The sequence below is a fragment of the Ostrinia nubilalis genome, chromosome 11 (genome assembly GCF_963855985.1).
Source record: "Ostrinia nubilalis chromosome 11, ilOstNubi1.1, whole genome shotgun sequence".
NCBI classification, from domain to species: domain Eukaryota; kingdom Metazoa; phylum Arthropoda; class Insecta; order Lepidoptera; family Crambidae; genus Ostrinia; species Ostrinia nubilalis.
This window is the reverse complement of record NC_087098.1, coordinates 14211871-14232444: the sequence shown is the minus strand read 5'-3', so window position 1 is coordinate 14232444 and position 20574 is coordinate 14211871. Positions and strand designations below refer to the sequence as shown.

At 36.8% G+C, this 20574-nt stretch overlaps 1 protein-coding gene and 2 non-coding genes across 3 annotated transcripts; 2 read left to right on the top strand and 1 right to left on the bottom strand.

Annotated features, from left to right (window-relative positions):
* Positions 1 to 3467: 3467 nt before the first annotated feature.
* On the bottom strand, positions 3468 to 3551 carry Trnal-cag (transfer RNA leucine (anticodon CAG)). The gene has a single exon. It is a non-coding gene; the product is annotated as a tRNA-Leu (tRNA).
* Positions 3552 to 4206: 655 nt separating this feature from the next.
* LOC135076346 (aminoacylase-1A-like) lies at positions 4207 to 19955 on the top strand. Its single transcript, XM_063970839.1, has 9 exons — positions 4207 to 4330; positions 5072 to 5241; positions 5849 to 6017; positions 7922 to 8068; positions 9607 to 9677; positions 16226 to 16342; positions 16923 to 17018; positions 18206 to 18339; positions 19703 to 19955. Exons 1-9 carry the CDS (start codon positions 4234 to 4236, stop codon positions 19914 to 19916), a joined length of 1215 nt encoding a protein of 404 aa, XP_063826909.1. The 5' UTR covers positions 4207 to 4233; the 3' UTR covers positions 19917 to 19955.
* Positions 15467 to 15550, top strand: Trnal-cag (transfer RNA leucine (anticodon CAG)). Its single transcript has one exon. It is a non-coding gene; the product is annotated as a tRNA-Leu (tRNA).
* Positions 19956 to 20574: the final 619 nt, after the last annotated feature.

Below are 20574 nucleotides of genomic sequence, written 5' to 3'. Positions count from 1 at the left end.
AACCTTTAATAGCATCTGAACTCAGATCATACCTTCTATGATCTGAGCATCTGAATCAAGTACCATTTGTTGACTTCCACGCGGGCAAAGCTGAAGGCAAAAGCATGTAGATACAGAATATATTTGAACAGTTGAAGGTTGATCCATTTAGGACACTAATCACAAATAAAATATTACTAATAATTTCTAGGACAGATATTTTTGCCACAGCATTATGGATTTGGTAGAAAAAACATTTCCTACTTTTATTGCATAGTAAAACGAAATTACCACTAAACAGGAAAGATTAAAATGCCTAGGCTAAGTAATTGTTTCCCAGGCTGCTTGCTTAAGTAGCTACATAATACAGAAAACAAAAATAAATGTACTTACCTCATTTTTAAAAGTAAGAAACGTATCTTGTATTATGGTCAACTATACTCATTATTACCATATTCCCCATAAAAGCCCAACTTTACCCTCACATTTTGTTTTATACTGCAACATTTGCGGAAGTTATGGGTGGTGTAACCCATAACTTTCACAAATTATTGTAACCCTCCACTAGTCATGGCCAATATCACTAACGTAGGTATGTACTAGAACATTGAGTTTTCCCGGAAAATATGAGCTGCTAGGTTTATTCCTGTCATGTAGCTTGGGGTCCCACAGGCCACTGGGAGTAATCCCCTTTAGTGCGGCCTTACTGGCCTGAATTATACAGAAAGAACGGACTCATATCGTAGTTTGTGTGACGGATGGGTAGCTTGTATTATATGTGACAAATTGGACATTATGGACATGTCTGGATTGGTTACATGAACTGTAATCAATAAGTAATTGCAAATAATCGTAGGTTGGGTATGTTACTATTAATTATTAATAAATATAATATTACAATTTAAATCAAATGGTAAGAGAAAACTAATGAGCTCTCAAAATTGATTGTAAGATATTGTCCATGATATAACGAAACAAAAATGATATTTATAAGTTATTGGATACCAAAACCTAGCGAATAAGTTCATAAATATCCCAAATCTGCTATTAATGTTACTACCACCGCCATCTATCGGGAATTTCCGGAAACGCGACTGAAACTGAAACCGGCGAACTAAAAGCACCGGAATGCTTTCAGGAAACAAGTTCCTACTTAACGGCGTTAGTATCTGTATTGATATTGCGGTATATTTTCCCGCCTCATTTTTCCTGTGAGGAACCATTGAGCTGTAAAGATTCCTGTTGGGTTTTTAACGGTTGAAAGAGGAAACTTTAATTTGTATAGTGATAATAATTTTCACTTTGTGGAGATGGCGCTAAAGCATCCACTTTGTCCCGACTACTGCAGAAATGATGATATGATGGTGTTTAAAGAATGCACAGTTGTTCACAGGCTGTTTGTTTGTTTTTGTTTACAAGTTTTTTTTACAACGTACCTACTTACAATTTTTGTTTGTCGATTAAGGTACAAAAATTTCTAGATTTTCTGAACAATTATACGAGGAAATATGTAAAATTGAGGATAAAATATATTCCTAGCAGAAAATCAAGCCTACACGTTAAGGTATCTTGACTTCACATATAGGTACCTATATCTTACAGTAACCAAGAAGCATTAAGTTGCTCTAAATATAAAAACCTCATACAAAAAACATACTCGTATGATTGAAAGTAGGAAACCCAAGACTGAAGCTTTTAGCGTGATGGTACAGACTTGGCTTTCACGTCTAAGCAAACAGTTTTAAAATACTTTAAGATTTTTCGTTTACTGGCTGCGTAATCCGATAAGAAATCTTAACAATATACCTTTATATTTTTAGGGTTCCGTACCCAAAGGGTTCCAATGGATCTCTAATACTAAAGCACAGATTTTTTTAAAAACCTTTAGTCCCATTTAGGGTACAGCAGGCGTACTAACTGCCAACCGGTCATTACGCAAATCATTAGGGGAAGTCTATGTTCAGTTCAGCCGTGGACGTCCTATGACTGAAATGATGATTATGATGATGGTGAGGCGAACTATGGTGCCGTGTGGTGACGGCAGAGTAGAATACATTTGTCACCAACCCCTACTCTTCCCGCGGGTGTCGTAAGAGGCGACTTAGGGACTACACATCAAACAGAGAACGGGCAGCAGCGCTCTCTGAAAAACATCAATCTTTTAAACTGCGATCTCCAACCCGCCTGCTAAGCGTGGGGATTATGGCAAAACCCTCAACTATAGTGGAGGAGGTTCATAGTCCAGCAGTGGACTGTAAAGGGCTGTTGATGATGAGGCGAACTAAAACGCATACCTACGGCATTCTCTCCCAGTCACTGGTTGGCGTGACAAAGTAACAGACAGTTACCTTTACAATATTACTGGATTAAGTGAACCATCCAGCCCTCGCAAATATCCGGAGACAGACAAACATAATTATTTATGACATGCTAAAAGCAGTCGCGTGCTGTGGTGCCGAAGCAAGTCACGGAACGAACGACGGCACATCAAGCTTACACTGCGGCATTTTTGTAGTTGTAATAGAGCATATTATGGAACAAAAATGTATAGTCTCATGTGCTGTCGACTGTACGCTTGGGCAAATCGCAAATTGAAATTTAAAGTAGGCACCATTCATTTGTCATTTGCGAAACTCAAAACATGCTTTCGGAAAATGTTTGAAGTCATTTTTCAAGAAATAAATGCCGCAGTATTTTGTGACACGCGTCCAATATTACTTATAAATAATATCATTTATGTAACGCGCGAAATAAAAATAAATTACGAATAGTTGAAACCAACTATTATCCCAAATTCAAAATTGAATTTAAAACCTCGAATATAAAGTAAAACATTGTAGCTATTAATTATTTGCCTTTTAAAATGCTTGCTGCCATGACTTACAAATCGTTTACAAGCGAATAAATAAATAAAAAAATAGGTAGTATGTTTGTGCAAGGTTACTTAATTTACTATCAACCTCCTGAAATATTCTCACCTATTTATGTGAAAACGTAAACAAATAAGTTATCATAATGTAATTACGTAAGTTATCAGCTCCCTACCACACTGACATTGCGGTTATGTACCTATCTATTTATTTATTAGTCCAAAGATAACAGTTATGTGATAATATTGGTGATCAAAATAGTTTTTTTTGTATTCTAATTCTTATTTCTTACCAACTAAAATTACCAAACTACATAACAAGTAGAACAGATATCATTGACTTTCACCGCATTGCTAATTATTAGATTTTTATTCTATGAAATTTACTAAATATAAAAATTTACATATAATTGCACCGATGCTCAATAGGGTTGACAACTAATTCGAAATTAATTAACAATGAAAAAAAAAAAATTAATAAGTTTTTTATTACTTTTCAATTGTTTTGAAATAATTATTATGAAAATCATATTTTTAAATAAAAAATCATTAAAAAATAGTACGTGGATTACTTTTTGACATTTTATTCGTAAAAGAATAAAAGAAACCAAAAAGTATTTGTCAGAAGTGGGATTCGAACCCACGCCCACAGAAGTGGACTGCGACCTGAACGCAGCGCCTTAGACCGCTCGGCCATCCTGACATATCGGGAGCGGGCGAAATTGATTGTCACACACTATTTAAAAAATCTGATAGGAAAATGGTCATTTTCATGGGAATTTCCCAGAAAACAACTCCAGTAAAAGCCCTCTAAAAAGAGCATTCAGCACCTTGAAAATACGTACAAATTAATAAATAGGATTTACAATTGAAGTAAAGAAAAAAAACCCTATTTATTCATTTGTACGCATTTTGAAGGTGCTATTTTTAGAGGGCCAACCAATAAAAACATCTTAGGGGCTAATCTCGTTGGCGATCATTGACGTTTATTTTTGGTACACCTCTACCTATATCTAAGTAATTTTAACATTTATTTAGTAATTTTGAAATGAAATCAGATAATTTTGATTTTGTGTATAATAAATCTTAAAGAGTGATAATAATATTTTGCATATATCCTTTATTTATTGGTAACAGAAATAAATAAATGTAAAATATGAAATTAAAAACTACTATTAATATTTTTAGAAAATTGTAGTTTTGTTGGTCAATTCAATAAAATTTAATTCAGTATTTAGTATTTCATAAATGCGTGACAACCCTATCCACAGCCCAATCTCCAATTTCACACGGCGCGTTGCGGTTTCTGCCACATAATATAAAGGCGATCGCTACACATCAGTAGCTGTATACTTAACCATTTGTCTGAGTTTGTGTCTCTCACCATGACGACCATCACGATTGACCTCGAGAAAGACCCTGCGGTCACCAATTTGAGGAACTACCTCCGAATCCGCAGCGTGCAGCCTAATATTAATTATGGTAAGATGAAATTAAACAGTCACGCTAATTAAACAGAGAATGTGCTCCAAAAAAGGGTAAAACAATTCGTAATATTTCTAATCAAATTATTTTATTTTTATTGATAATTAATCTTATCTTGGTTTAAGTTCCATTTGAGTGAAATCGACCCAGAAAATCGATCGATTTATAAAATAACCTATCTACCCTAATTTGAAAATCGTGCTGGTTTAAGGATTAATCGCTGGCACAGTCAAAGCTCTATTGTTGACCAGAGTCTCTAGAGCCGATTTGTAGCCGTAATTTTAAACTATGAAATAAGTACCTTTGACAACGTGTGTCGCTAGCAAGGTAGCTAATTCATATAAATATAACTCGTACCTATGTAACAAGTAAACTAAGAAACCGACACTGTCGCGCCGCTACGACATCTCAAAACGGTTACAAAATGATGTGTTAGCTGACTAACACATCATCAACAAAAATCGGTGGTCTGCGCCTAGGCTAAATCTGAATTTAGCCTAGGCGCAGACCACCGATTTTTAGTTGGCCGATAGTTGGGCCCGATTCTAATTTGTATGAAGAATCGGCTGATACCAAATCGGTGTAATTTGCGCACTTACATGCATCTCCGTACTGATTAACAGCCCGACCCAACTATCGGCCAACAAACAATCGGTGGTCTGCGTCTAGGCTAAGAATTCTGACTGACCCACAGCATAATTATTAGTCACTGCTGACACTTTCACATTTTGCACCCAGATGAATGCATCACCTACCTCCGCGGTCAGGCAGCTCAGCTGGGCCTTCCCGTCCAGGTGTTCGAGCCGGTGCCCAAGAAGCCCGTGCTGGTCATGACCTGGCTAGGAACCGAACCCGCGCTGCCCAGCATCCTGCTCAACTCGCATATGGACGTCGTGCCCGTGTTTGAGGTTTGAATTTATATTTAGTACTCCTAGTTTTCTAAGTGTCACATAAAATATCAGACATAAAGCTTTATAAATTTGATACTGCCCGACAGTTCTATTTGAGCCCAGCGAAACCAAAAGTTATAGTTTAGTAGACAGATAAGTTACGCAACTGGTAAATTAACATACTCGTAAGTAAGCATATTATTTAAAAACGTTGACGGTCTAACTAAGACCCGCAGTTCCGGTAGACTTTGGAGGACACTTTCAGGTTTTAGTGAGTAGGCTCTGCCCATTTGACAGGAAACGCCTGATAATAGAGTCCCGGGGGACTAGTAGTTAGGCAATTCCAAAAAAAAATTTTGGATCATTACAGAAAATCTATTGACTAACTCGAATTTGCGTATGATTTGTTGAAAATGATACAGAAGGAGTCAGGGAGTCACTCAGTATCGTTTTCATAGAACATATCCATTCCTGTAGGTTAAGATCCAAAACTAAAGTCACTCTAACTCGTGGAACCCTATTTATGGTCGCATGAGACCGCGATAACTATTGATTTCTATTCTATCTCAATTCGCTGTTACCTAAACGTATTTAACATAATCCGTCATCTGTTTTTTTTTTTCAGAAAAGCTGGACCCACCCACCTTTCGCCGCGGATCTAGTAGACGGTGTCATCTACGCTCGAGGGGTCCAGGACATGAAGTCGGTGGCGGTGCAGTACATAGAAGCAGTAAGGCGTCTCAAGGAGAAGGGCATACGGCTGAAGAGAACCGTCCACTTGTCTTTTGTGCCAGGTATTGTGAACCCCTTTTTGGTAGAGTAGAAAACTTCCTATAGTCTGGTCTGTGAGCACGTAGAATTTTGTCCAATGACCCCAAGCTACCCATCCTTATCGCTCGCGCGTAATTACACTGCACACTCACTGCGGGCGCCCGTCGCACAGTCGCGACAACAATTAATTATTACGCGCGAGGCTTTAGACTGCACACCAAATGCGATTGTGGTCAAATACCTGCCTTGTTATGCATAAAAAAAGGAAAAATATTTTTCATTGGATTTGAACCTATTTTCGTGTCCCATTTCAACCAAATGACGTCCATTCCTAAAGATTATCCTCCAATCCCTCAAGGATTATCTACAACGACAGGTTCTATGCTACCCGCATTCAGTTGCCTTCCGCAACCTTCATGAGTTTACGAGATTTTCGGTTTGTTAAGTGGCTTCGCTAAGTCGTCTAGTCCTAGAGCGCCGCCACTCAATAACTTTCGACATTTTTTTTTAGCAATCATCCAGAATTTCGCGTTTTGAATTGTTCTTTTCATCAGTAGTAATAAAACAAAAAAAATATTAGATAGCCATAATAGCTTATCATGTCAAATTAATTGAAAGCATTCGTAAGTAACCATGACTCAAATATAGATAAATACAGGTTGTATTGTGCACATACTTTAAAGTAGAGCAGTAAATACAAGTTCGTGACAACATTTGTGTTGCATTCTTGACACAAGCAAGCTTGTTAATTAGCCAACATTGTACATATTAAAAATAATTTACCATGTTATGTATATGGGCTCGGGGTGAGAGTAAATTTTCGCGTTCATTACCACAATGAACTGAAACCGAGTTAAGTTAACGAAGCGTGTGAACCGCCGGTATTTTACGCACGGACTAAATGAATATACTCGTATAATATAATATTATTTTGGAAGATATTCACATGTTGGTATTTAAAGATAACATTTGTCCAGAAGGTTTACTATAAGTTACTAATCAAACCCAAAAAAAAACCCAAAAAGAACCTTTTGTGCAACATCTTACCAAATTGACTATTCTCATGTAGGTAGTAGCTATGAGTTATAACATTGTAAAGCTTCATCAAAGTCAGTTCAATAATTTTTGAGTAAACTTTTGAGTTTATAATATTAGACAGCTTAGATCAAACAAGTTGACTCGACCTACTACCTATGTTTACTGATTTAATTTAAAACTAACACATGACATGACGTGTTTGTACGTTGCGTATACGTTTAAAAAAAAACGGAACCTAAAAAATTTAAAATGAATGTTTAGATTCCTAAATAAAATGGCTGATCAACATTTCAGAGCTAAATCCTCTAACCTCAACAATAATCCGGCTCACTGCCACATGCGCCGGCAGCTTACAGTTTTAGCATTAGTATAAACATCAATTATAATTGTTTTATTTAATAATTACTTTCAATATACCTACTTAATAGCTAAAATTTCATGTCAAAATACTCATTACTCGTACTATCAATTTCAAAACTTCTTTGAAGGCCGAAAAGTTGCTCAGTCAATATTAATAATAATAAAAAGTATGAATGAAAGAAAACACACTAAGGCATACTATGTATTACTTATTCTGTGCTAAGGCTGAGTTGCACTACCTAACTTTAACGGTAACTTTAACGATAACCGGTGCTTTTTGTATGGAGTTTGACAGATTTTTGACGTTTGTCAAAGTTAAAGTAAGATGGTGCAACTCAGCCTTATTTGCTTATTTGGCACACACAAAAGATTGCAAAGTTTGTGAGAATAGATGAAAGTTGGATATTTTCACTGAACGGATTTTGATGAAAATTTACAGTAGGTATTATTATTATTGCTAAAGTTAGTTAATTGGCCAATTACAGACGGACGAAAGCTAGTTTAACCATATATGTTAATTTTGAAACAGATGAGGAGATTGGCGGTGGTCCAGGCATGGCCGAGTTCGTGAAGACCGACGGCTTCAAGGGTTTGAACGTGGGCTTCTCCCTGGATGAGGGCCTGGCCAGTGCCACCGACGACTACGTGGTGTTCAATGGAGAAAGGAGCATTTGGCGTGAGTTTTCTTCTTTCTATTGTCTGAGAATTATGTAAAAGCGCTTTGTAATAGCCCATTTGTAAAAAGTTAGTTACTTTTACTACGACCTTTAAATATGAGATTTTAGGCAAGAGACGAGCCGATAAAGGCTTCTGAAATGGCTCAATATACCGACCCGTTTTCTATGTATTTAAAAAGAAAATACGAGAATTGATTATACGAGTACACACGAAATGGAATTGTTAGTTTTAAAATGTCCCTGAATTTCTTTAAAAACTCTTTGGTTTGAGTTTTTAAAGGGCGTCTAAAATCAAGTTAATTTAACTTGCCAATCTTTGGTTAAAGTTTCAAATACATACTTGTGTTTGAAGCGATGATATCATAGATAACTTTTTCACTGTGTGTTTATCCGCAAAACGATTTCGAATAACTCAAGTCTATCTCTTTCACTTACACATCAATGCCGGCATGAGCGAGAGAGACAGCAAGAGTAGATATCACAACAGAGTCTACAGAATATCCCGGCTTCCCAAACAGTTGAATTAGTTATAACGGAACCCGGAACAGTTATAGCATAACGGCACGTCTGGATGCCCACCGAATGTGTTTGACCCACTTCTGGTGGGGAGATAATTAATTAATCAGGCAACACAGTGGGGTATAATTTTACTAAAGTTTGAATATAAAAATTTGGAAAGATAATATTTAAATATGAGTATAGCGACAAGATCGTCGGTGTTTTTGATTTGGTGTTTTCTTATTAAAAGTAGTGGTTTATATCAAAAAGTGTCAGCGTTTTTCTCTGCATCAATAAAGATGCTTACTTAAAGACTTATTTTTCTCTATACCAATACAGAAACTTACAAGGTGTCGATTAGAAGTAAAGCGTATTTTATGCTTTTTACATAATGTTAACTTAATGACTTCTACTCAAATAAGAAGACTGTAAACCCTTGAAGAGGAGGCTGACATGACTGAGTAACTTTTCGTTTCCTTGAATTTTCACGATAAACAATATACACGAAGTTGTGGAGAGATGGTGCTCGTGCTAGGCTCCGAAGATCCTGTGTTACGAGTTTTTTATTTTATTTTTATTGAAACGCTATTGGAATATTTTAAAATTCATGATCACATATAAGAACCTAATTATATATTACAGTGCGTTTATTAATCGTTTATTTATATATGGATTGTTACATTTTTTTTCCCTATAAAAAAAATGCTAAATTTGCCGCCCCTCTAAATCTGCCGCACTAGGCACTGGCCTACTTGGCCTATTGGTAAATCCGCCACTGACTAAGTTTCTTGCGTGCGCTGCTTCTTCTCAGCACTGGTATACTATTACTTATTTTGTGGCACTGGCCCATTTATTGTACTTAGCAGTGATAAGGTTAATAGTGGTGGGACGTGTAAAAGCGCTTTTTAAAAGCCTACTTGAAAAAAAATAGTTTTATGAGTTCTGAGTTTTTACTCGTATGCTTTATTTAAACCTAATTAATGTAGGTCACTTAAATTCTGTAATAAAAAATGATAAAAACGCTGTTTTTTTGTTTCAGACATAGAAGTAACTTGCCGGGGCAAGTCGGGGCACGGCTCGCTGCTGCTTCCAGATAATAACGGGGAAAAGGTAATTATAAACATTATTTAATTACTAACTTGCCCCTGCTGGGTCTCTTTGCACAGGAGGAGGTAAGGTAATTTCGAGTTTCCCTTCTTTTACATTCATGTTTTGAACTTCGTTGTCCGTAGAGGTACATAGAGCTACGTGGGCTGATTTGATCACCATCTTATCATTCTATACTGTACAAGCTATAGTACAAATTAGTCGTTTTCATTCTACCTTTCTCTTAGCATCACTCCCATCCTCATAGCATCATCATCACCCTAGCATTCTTTAGTGTAGGAGTTACGCTCTACATATACCTACTAGAGAAGAAATATTAATTGTATTTTTGTATGTTTGTAACGATAAACTCAAAAACTAAAGGCCGATTTCAAAAAATATTTTCACCTTTACCAGCTACATTATCCCTGAGTAAATAATGCTCCATTATCCCTGAGTATCATGCTAGAAGATCAAAATTCACTCGGGCTAAAGAGCTGGTTGTTTGTAAATAATGACACTATTACCCGACTGTAAAACGAGAATGAGTGTGTTTCAGGAAAAATGTAACATATTTAATTTCATAATTTAATTTAAAGTTTAGTAACAAAACACTGTTAAGGTAAATGTGAATAATGGATGCACAGTAATGTCTATCCAGTCTGTTGGCTTCGGCCCAAAGTGGTATCCAAGTACCCCAGCCTTATTAGCTCATTATGTCACGTAAGCCTCAATTAATGGCAACTTTATTGCGTAATCTAGGAAATTATTTTTCACTAGCACAAATCGATTAGAAGGCACTTTCTCAAACTAATTTTATTTGTAATCTTCCAAGGACTTGACCCACTTTTAACTTGGTCCACAGGCAAAGTCGCCGGATTGAATTTTTGAATATTCTAGAGTAGATTTCTGTTGATTTGGTGTTTAATTTATTAATAAAACATTGAAGGTGGGCCCAGTTGCCCGTGGACCAAGCTAAAAGTGAGTCAAGTCGCGATGGAAGACTTTATTTGTAGATTTTTAGCAGACTTTAATCTAGATGAAGTTGATCCCACCTTGTCTGCCTGCCAACGCCTGTAGCCCCCTATCTCAAATATTGAAATCTAATACCGAAGATAAGTTAAAACTGTCATTGTGACCACAACGAGATTAATGAGTAGCAAGCAGAAATTAATTGTTGTGTCAAACTTTTCATTGAGTGCTAAGTGAAATAATGTAGAGTTCTCCAAGACAGTTTGACTTTTGTTTCAGTCGATTATATTCATATACAAAAGTAATATTGTGTATTGATTGATTATATTTAAATAAAATTGTACTGACAGGGCAGATAGAAGTACTATTCCAGACTGCATCGTAAAACGATTGTGATTGTGGTCAAATGCCTGCCTTGTTTTTCAGAAAAATCCTATCCGTTCTTTCATATAAATGCGTAATTTCTGTCTGTTACCTTTTTACGCTTATGCCACTGAACCGATTTAGATAAAATTTATATGGAGATACTTCGATACCCAGGCAGAAACATAGAATAGATCAGTTATAGAAACGGGAACTCATAAGAGGCGCACTCAAATTCTTTGTGTGCCAGCATCAGTAAAGCTGCAAGCAAAATCTAGTTAGAAAACATTAATCTAGCAGAGTAACATCACATCCACAACCACAACACATACTATACTAGATCGCGATGGGGAAGTAAGGACGTGCGAACCATTGGTTTCGCGGTTGGCGCGCCGCCACCAGAACCGATGTCCGCTTGCAGCCTCATACTATCATCCCGTAGCATGTGAATTGGTGTGAACAAGTGTTCTGCAATCTGCTATAACGGCAGGTGGACGTTGTTATAAATAAATGACTGTAATAACTTACCTTGACCTGTGTACCTACCATGAGTTTACGTTATGTGTGCTCGCTAGCGAGTACGTCAAAAATCTCTATGAAGATTTTGTTTCTTGAAAGTAGCCGCTAGGGGCGCTGCACAATATGTCATACAATTAATGTAATTTTTTTACGCAGTCGCTAGCGAGCACACCTAACGTGAACTCATGGTAAGCACACAGTTGTATGGACGATGACGTCAAGCAAAAGAGGCACGGTTTAAAAGGCCCTAAAAGTAAATGTTCTTTAAGTAATCAACAACTATTCCATCGGTAAAGGCCGACAGTCTTTCGCATTCGCATTTGGATCGCCAGTCGTTTTGTTAGCATAAGTAGGTACTAGTTAATTGTAACTTAATTGTTAAATACGTAGAGCTAAAATAGTTTAAAGATTGGACTATGTATCCGAAACGAACTGTTGGACTCTAAACATGATTTATGTAAAAGAGAAAAAATAATATTTTTGCCTTCTATTAGTAGTACACTTATTTGCATATCGTGGCAGCCTTTAAGTAAGGCAACACCACAGAATGTTTGATTTATTAAGGTTATATTAGATAAGGTGTATGCTTTGTTGGCTGTACTTAAAATAAATAAATAAATAAATAAAACGATGTAGCTACTTATAGAGCTCCTATTACCTACAATTAAATGAGGTGATATACAGTCTTTAACTTGCTTAAAGTGGGTACTTAATCTTTACGTATCTTTAAAACTGTAATAAAAGAAAACAGAATAGTTTTAACGAACGCATTAGACTAAGTTGAAAGTGACATTAAGGCAAATATCAAAACCTGAATACTGTAATGACACTAAATGCTGGATAATTACCGCAATCTCCAGACCACCAGCTTCTGGAGCGGCTGAATAAGTGATCAGTGCGTGCCGCGCTATGTGGGCACTTAACGTTTAAAATGACGCTACATAAAGGTTTATTCAGTCTGCAAACGGGACTAGAATTCTGTATTTTGGAATTCGTTGAATAGGTAGTCATTACCGCGAAGTCACCTGGAAAAGTCGCAGACCGGTGTCAATATGAGACGAACGTTGTGTGAGAAATTTTTCGTTTCATAAGTAATATCTACAGGATGATTTTACTTAATACATTTCCCAAATATGAGACAAATTTAATTAGCTGAAATGGCAATAGTTAAAACCTTGTATAATCGTTTTAAACACTTTATAAGAACAAACTGATACAAATATAAATGGTAATGGTTTTGGTGAGCAGCAGAAGCCAATACTCTAAGGCTGGGTTGCACCATCTTACATTTACAAACGTCAAAAATCTGTGAAACTCCATACAAAATGCACCGGTTATCGTTATAGTTACCGTTAAAGTTAGGTGGTGCAAGTCAGCCTAAGTATTTATTGACTATGAAGTCTAACTTATCAAGCTATTTCCACAATAACTAAGCACTGTCCGAGCTACAGAGTGGCGCATAGGTAATTCATCGGGGGTGTAGCACGAACGTGATCCGTTGGCTTGGCGCCAGCCGGAAGATTGTTAATCGTGTGCATCCAAATTATACAATGTCCAGGCAAGCGCGGTAACATAATTTTATGGCCAATAGTTTTAAATTAATTATACTTATACAGGGCGGCCATTAAGTTGACGTTCAAAGCTAAAATTTAGATTCATTGCATCGAGGTGTGTCTAAATCACCTTTATGTCTACGATTTTGCTCAGTCTAGAGTTAATTTTGTGATTTATTCTAAACTATCACCTATGGTTGGTTTTTACTTACGCTATAGAAGCTTCCAGTGAGAAAAAAAATAAAAACCAACCAGTAATACCGGCGATTGTCATTCATAGGCTGCGGCGAGGTAATTGCATTCCGGGATGGCCGGTGGGCGCGAAGCCAACGGCACATTGTTAATAGACCGCTTCCTAATTAGGATTACATCTAGCCGCTTTAATTGTTACTTTAAGAGTTTCCTAATTATCTAAAAATTAAAAACACATTGACTCTTTTTATATCTCTAAAATTAATTCAAAACAAAACATTGGGATAATCGTTTTTACAGCAAAACACAGATGTACCTCATTGTAGACCTGTAAAAACTACTTCCATTATTTAATTTTTTGTTTTGACACTTTATTTGTATGAAAAATTGTTAATTACATACCTAATACTTTTATTTATTTATTGAGGCATACCAACAATATTACATACAAAATAATTACTTTTTAAATAAAAAATTGAAGAATGTATTTATTGCCTTCAGCCTTCACATTGGAAACAAGCATACAAATTATGCACCGAAGGCAAATGGACGTGACTCTAGCTGCCATATTTGTTGCCATGCCTGATGGATAAATATAAATTGTTATTGTTCTTTAACATTAAGTTAATTACAAAGATCACTGTAGGTTACACAAATTAGTAGGTTTTATTAACATGAAGTGTTAATTAATATCTCTTTATACATTAAACCGTATATAAAATAAAATTACCTACATCACTGCAAACCACATAAGCTTGTTATGGCCGCGTGCGTTATCTCGGCACTTACAGAATGCATTAATTACATAAGCTTAAGTTTAGTGCTAATTTGCGTATTGGATATAGTTTCATTATTATTATTATCCCATTGGTGGATCTATGGCTATGACAATCAAATAATATGGCTCGAAAATGTGTAGTATTATAATAAAAACAGACTGGTAAACTCCTAATTAGGTGAATTTTTTTATCACTTATGACCTCATAATTTCTGAATGGAAAAGTGTATTTTTCTGTTTTCAGATATTTTTTTATTTCGGATATCCGATAGTTTCGGTTACGGATATCCATAACATCCCTGATCTAAATGAAGGGATCACTTGTTATACTTTATTATAATTTAAAAAATTAATTCATTTACAACTTTTACTCACTTAAAAATTTCAAAGTAACTGCATACTTCACATGCTCATGCATAACGAATACCCTTAAAAAACTCATCTCCATTCACTTTTTTTTTGTGCTACATTTATACAATTCTTAATTAACGGTCGGCGAATAATTTTCGCGGGTCGTAAAACTGCCAGAATCGCCGCATGAACAGTGTGCCTACCATGAGTTTACGTTAGGTGTGCTCGCTAGCGACTGCGTAAAAAAATGACATTTAAATGTATGACATATTGTGCAGCGCCCCTAGCGGCTACTTTCAAGAAATAAAATCTTCATAGAATTTTTTGACGTATTCGCTAGCGAGCTCACCTAACGTAAACTCATGGTAGGCACACAGAATTGGAAACTTTACAGTTGTGTATAAAACAAATACTGGATAACAAGACTTTTTGGTGCTATAATAACTGGCCACTTAACGAAATTAGTTATGAAACTGTCTTTTATTTTATTTTTACTAATTTAGTGGTAATATTTAATAACTTTTGGTAATCTGCCCTGGATGCAGGCCGCCACCAACCGGCCATTGTGGAAATCATTGGGAGAGGCCTATGTTCTGCAGTAGACGTCCTAAGGCTGAAATGATGATGATGATGATGAAGAATCTACCCTGATATCTGTCAGTGAACAAATAATAATTTCTTAGGCTGGTTTGCACCATCTTACATTAACTTTAACAAAACACCGGTTAACGTTGTAGTCACGGTTAAAGTGAGCTGATGCAACTCAACCTTAAAGTTACATAAAGTAACGTAAAGTAACTTATAAAAAGTCAATCTAGTTTTATTTTCTATGATAAATGCAATAAGCAATAATATCAATTTCATGGTTAATTGAGTTGACTAAATAGTGACGACACTGGCTAGTATTGCTATACAAAATCTATGGGAGTCTCGTTTTGTCAGTTTTAAAAAGTACATCAATTGATTGGTGGTGGCAAATACCCTATTAATTATTATTTATTTTGGGATAAAATATTAATATTTATAGATCATTTATAACTATTAAGTTGGCGATAATAAAGAGTAATTTCGATCGCCTACAACATGTCAGGATGGCCGAGCGGTCTAAGGCGCTGCGTTCAGGTCGCAGTCCACTTCTGTGGGCGTGGGTTCGAATCCCACTTCTGACAATTTTTTTTTGTCTACATTAAAAAAATAGTTTTCGTGCTTTTTATGTTTCCAATGTGTATTACCTGTGTGTATGTTTTTTATTATTTTGAAACTTAACGTATACTAGCTTTTACCCGCGGCATCGCCCGCGTGAGTTTCGGTCTGTTAATCTGTCATAGAAAGCATAATCATTAATCGTATACGAGTTCCCTTCCAAAAACCGCGATAAAAACTAACCTTTGATTTTTCCTGGGTCTCAAAAATAGTCTTTAAACCTTAATCATTTTTATCTAAATCGGTCCAGTACTTTTTATGCGTGAAAAAGAAACAAACATCCATGCATCTTCACAAACTTTTACGTGCTTTTACATTATAATATTAACAGCCTAATCATGCATGACGTACAAAAAAAAACTAGGTTGTCTGGAAGAGATTGCTTTATAGCGATAAGACCGCCTAAATTGTGTCGTATCTTTTTTAATTTCTTCCTTTTTTTTTTTTTTTTGCGTGGTGTACAAATACCCGTATTCACAAACGATGAACAGCAAATCGAACGCACATCGTTGAATAGATTAATCTGTGATTGGTTCTTGTGTGACTGTGTACGTCCACGCGCATTGTGAGACCTCTTAGTAATGTTTGTGAAAACGGACGAAAGCGTGTTCTATTTCTATCAATGGCGCTTGTCTTTCCAGATCCGCTACATCATTGACAAGTTCATGGACCTGCGCGGGGAGTCCAAGAAGAAGCTGGAAGACGACCCCAGCCTGACCATCGGTGACGTCACTTCTGTCAACCTCACCCAGCTTCATGTCAGTTTGACATTTTATGTGTTTGAGACTTTTTCTTCGACAAGAGGCTCTAGGTTCGATTCCCTGGAGTTTCAGAAGAATGTAAAGTACACACGCCCACACTGTTAACTATCCATTTCCGTTTTTGCGCTCGCTCTAATCAAATGGCGATTATTTGCGATAGAACGAGATGACATGACTTTCAATGGGCAGTTAACACTGTTGGCGATAGTACCTTTTACCACAAAACATTTTAAAAATGTGATTTTCAATAAATTCTATCAAATCTATTAAAATAATAAGAAAGTATGCTTTAGAAAAAACTCTTCCGCTTTAGACGAACCTAATTTCTATCAAAGCATGTTATACCTTAATGATTAAGTAGGTATTAGATTTACCTAATTATACATTCGACAATACATTAAAAAATACCTTATTTAAGTAGTTATTGAAATTCAACCAGTCAAAAGGCTCAATTTTTGCTTAAATTAAATGGAGTTTTGAGCTTCGTTCTACAATAAGAACATTTCAAAGGTTCTGTGCTTGAAATTAAATCGAGTTTGAGCTTCGTTCTATAACAAGCACATTTATTCTCCAACAGGGCGGTATCCACGACAACATCATACCGGAGAAGCTGTCGGTCTGCTTCGACATCCGCCTGGCGCTGTCCGTGGACCACCAGCAGTTCGAGGACATGGTAATGAGGGCTATCGTTTTAGCGCTCACCAGTTAGCGCCACTGTAGAGTAAGGTCCTGTCACTTGCTAGTAGCGAAGACAGTGGCGCCAACTTGTGAGCGCTAAAGTGGTAGGAGGACTATCGCATTTGCACTCATCAAGATGGCGCCACTGTAGAGTAAGGTCCTGTCAATCGCCAGGGGTGCCAACTGTTAAGTATAAAAACGATAGCCCTCATTAGCTTATCATCATCATTATTCATCATCGGGTCATTTAGTTTATTTATTTAGGAAAACCAAGGTTTTACAGAGTGTAATAATAACAAGGCATAAAGTAAACCACTTGAACTAGTTTCCAATACAGGAGAACGACATCAATATGCAATAATTACAAGACACAACTTCTTTAAAAAATACACTTTAATCTAGCTCGCGAATTGGTGACGTCATAGTCCGACATTCCGTGTGTCACAATTTGACAGCTCATCCAAAATAGTCAATTAACTGGTGTATCCAACTTCCCTATTTAACAGAGACAAAGGGGAGGATTTAACCTACTATAAAATTCAGTGAAGCTTCACTCAGCCTGAACTTATGCAAATAAAAGTATGACAGGTACGTTATTCGTGTTGTAACTTGTAGTTCTACCCGCATTTTTCATAAATTCTCTGCATAATGTTAAATAACACGTCAAAACGTAATACATATGCAAATTTTGGCACAATTTATAATACCAGAAGTACCTACGCCTGCATTTTTGATCTGACAGCAATACTGAATGTTAAAATTCAGCAATACTGAATGTTAAAATGCATCATCTTACGTGATAAAATTATGTAGTAGGAATTAGGATGATGACTGGGTAATGAAATCGAAATTCCATTTAGTCCGTCAGACAGATAAATAAAAAAATATTGGGCACGTATTTTTCCATTATATGTATGTATATTCGTATCATTACAGTACCTATTATATTGAGTTGATATTGCGTGACGTAACTTTTGAGTCAAAAATCTACTCAAAAGTGACGCCACGCGACATTTCAACTCGATGTGGCACTGTTAATTTAATTATGTAAGAAATGTTAAATATGTTAGTTTTCATTATGTAAGAAAATAAAGATTAAGATTCTAATACTTTCTAATTTATCTGTATGACGGACAAATAATTGAAATTTTGTCATCTAGCCTAATCTTTTTTCCTTGCCAGATCAAACGCTGGTGCGCCGAAGCGGGTTCTGACGTCACGTATACGTTCGCTCAGAAGGACTGCTACGTGGCGTCCACTCCTCTGGACAACACCAACCCCTACTGGCTGGCCTTCAAGGAGGCTGCTGAGAAACTGTAAGTACCTTTTAGTATTATTATCTGGTTTTTAGAAAGTAAACTGAAAGCAAAGGGACTCAAAACACGACGTTTACTTGAGCTTGATGTCCTATAGCCTGTACACGTACGATTAAGCACCTACATGTATCGTCGTATGTTTTGTTTCATAAAGCTAGGCCAGGTACTTTTGAAGAGAAGACATCATAGAAGATTTTCTAACCGACCTTTGCGGTGCTTGAAATTTTCATTTGAGCGTTTGTCCTAAATGAGAGACAGTGCAGGACGCAGTGGTTCCTGTCCAGATAAGCAGGTTTTACGAAAATCTCAAGTCGAATTTTTTGAGACAAGTTCACAAGAGTTTATTAAACAACAAGAGTTATAAAAAACTTATATTAAATCGGAAATGAGCTCAACGCGGAGCGCAACATATTATACTTACTTATAAAAAAAAAGGAAACAAGAGTAGGATACATACTCTGACTTATAAAAAAAAGGAAACAAGAGTAGGTAGGTACGGACCAAGAGTCAGACATTAATAAAAAAAAAACTTATTTTTATAAAAGCTGTCGGTTGTATGTAGGTACTACCGTTGCAAAATCACAAACGTTTTGCATTCTGTTTTCACTGAACTGAAAACTAAAAACGATAGTGTTTCGCACTGCAGCCATATTTGCCGATTGAGCTAGTGGTTGTATAATCAAATAAACGAATTGGATGTTTCCGTTAAAACATTGCCGCCATTTTGTTTGGCGTTCATGCATATTTCGACGTTTAATAGAATGGTAACGATGGCATGTCAACGTAACGCGCTCATGCGATGACAATTGAATTACGATGTCGATTTTTATTGAACCTAATCGAAACAATCACGATATGCAAACCAAAATGGCAGTAAAACATCTTTATTTGTTTAGGTAGAACAATGAACTACTTGTATGGTAAATGTTACTTCCGTTGCAAAAAGCTTCATCGTAAAAAATACATGAAATAGGTATTCATCACAAAAATATTTCAGCAAAGCTCTATCAATACCTACATTATAACCGACTTTATCATACTGCGTCACTAATATTGAAGACATGAGCGTGTCAATTAGTCGAAAATGTGCCACCGATAGCTTGGCCAATGTGAGCGTACTGAAAATCGTGTTCATCATCATCATTTCAGCTTCATGACATCTACTGAAATGTCTCCCCAATGATTTCCAGATCGGCCCCTTCATCATCATCATTTCAACCATAGGACGTCCACTGCTAAACATAGGCCTCCCCCAATGATTTCCACAATGGCCGGTTGGTGGCAGCCTGCATCTAGCGCCTTCCACCTTTATGAAGTCGTCGGCCCACCTTGTGTGAATAAAAATAATCGTGGTCAATTCCAGGAACATCTCCTTGAAGCCGCGAACGTTTCCCGGTGGGACCGACAGCCGGTACATTCGCCAGTTAGGCGTCCGCGCGCTAGGCTTCTCTCCCATGGCGCGCACGACCCCAATGCTGCACGCGCACGACGAAAATTTGCACGCGGGGACGTACCTTAGGGGCATCGAGATTTACGAGGCTTTGGTGCCCGCACTGGCTAATGTCGACAGCTTCTAAATCTTCTTTTGATGTAAATAAACATGCTAATTCAACAAAGTATCTTTCATTATACAATTTCCGGATTCAAGACGTACCTACGAGTACTTAGGTATTAATCAATCAACAGATTCCCCTCTTTCCGTGGATGTCATGAAGCCAAAACCTTGATTTGCTTCTGATCAATTAGAGTGTCATACTTTTGCAATGGACATTGGACACTAAAATAACCCGGTGAAAATAATATTCTTTTCCTGGGGTTACTGACAGCCGGTACATTCGCCAGTTAGGCGTCCGCGCGCTAGGATTCTCTCCCATGGCGCGCACGACCCCAATGCTGCACGCGCACGACGAAAACTTGCACGCGGGGACGTACCTTAGAGGCATCGAGATTTACGAGGCTTTGGTGCCCGCGCTGGCTAATGTAGACAGCTTCTGAATCTTTTTTTGATGTAAATAAACTTGCTGATTCAACAAAGTATCTTTCATTACACAATTTCCGGATTCAAGACGTACCTACGAGTACTTAGGTATTAATCAATCAACAGATTCCCCTCTTTCTGTGGATGTCATGAAGCCAAAACCTTGATTTGCTTCTGATCAATTAGAGTGTCATACTTTTGCAATGGACATTGGACACTTAAATAACCTGTTGGAAATAATATTCTTTCCCTGGGCT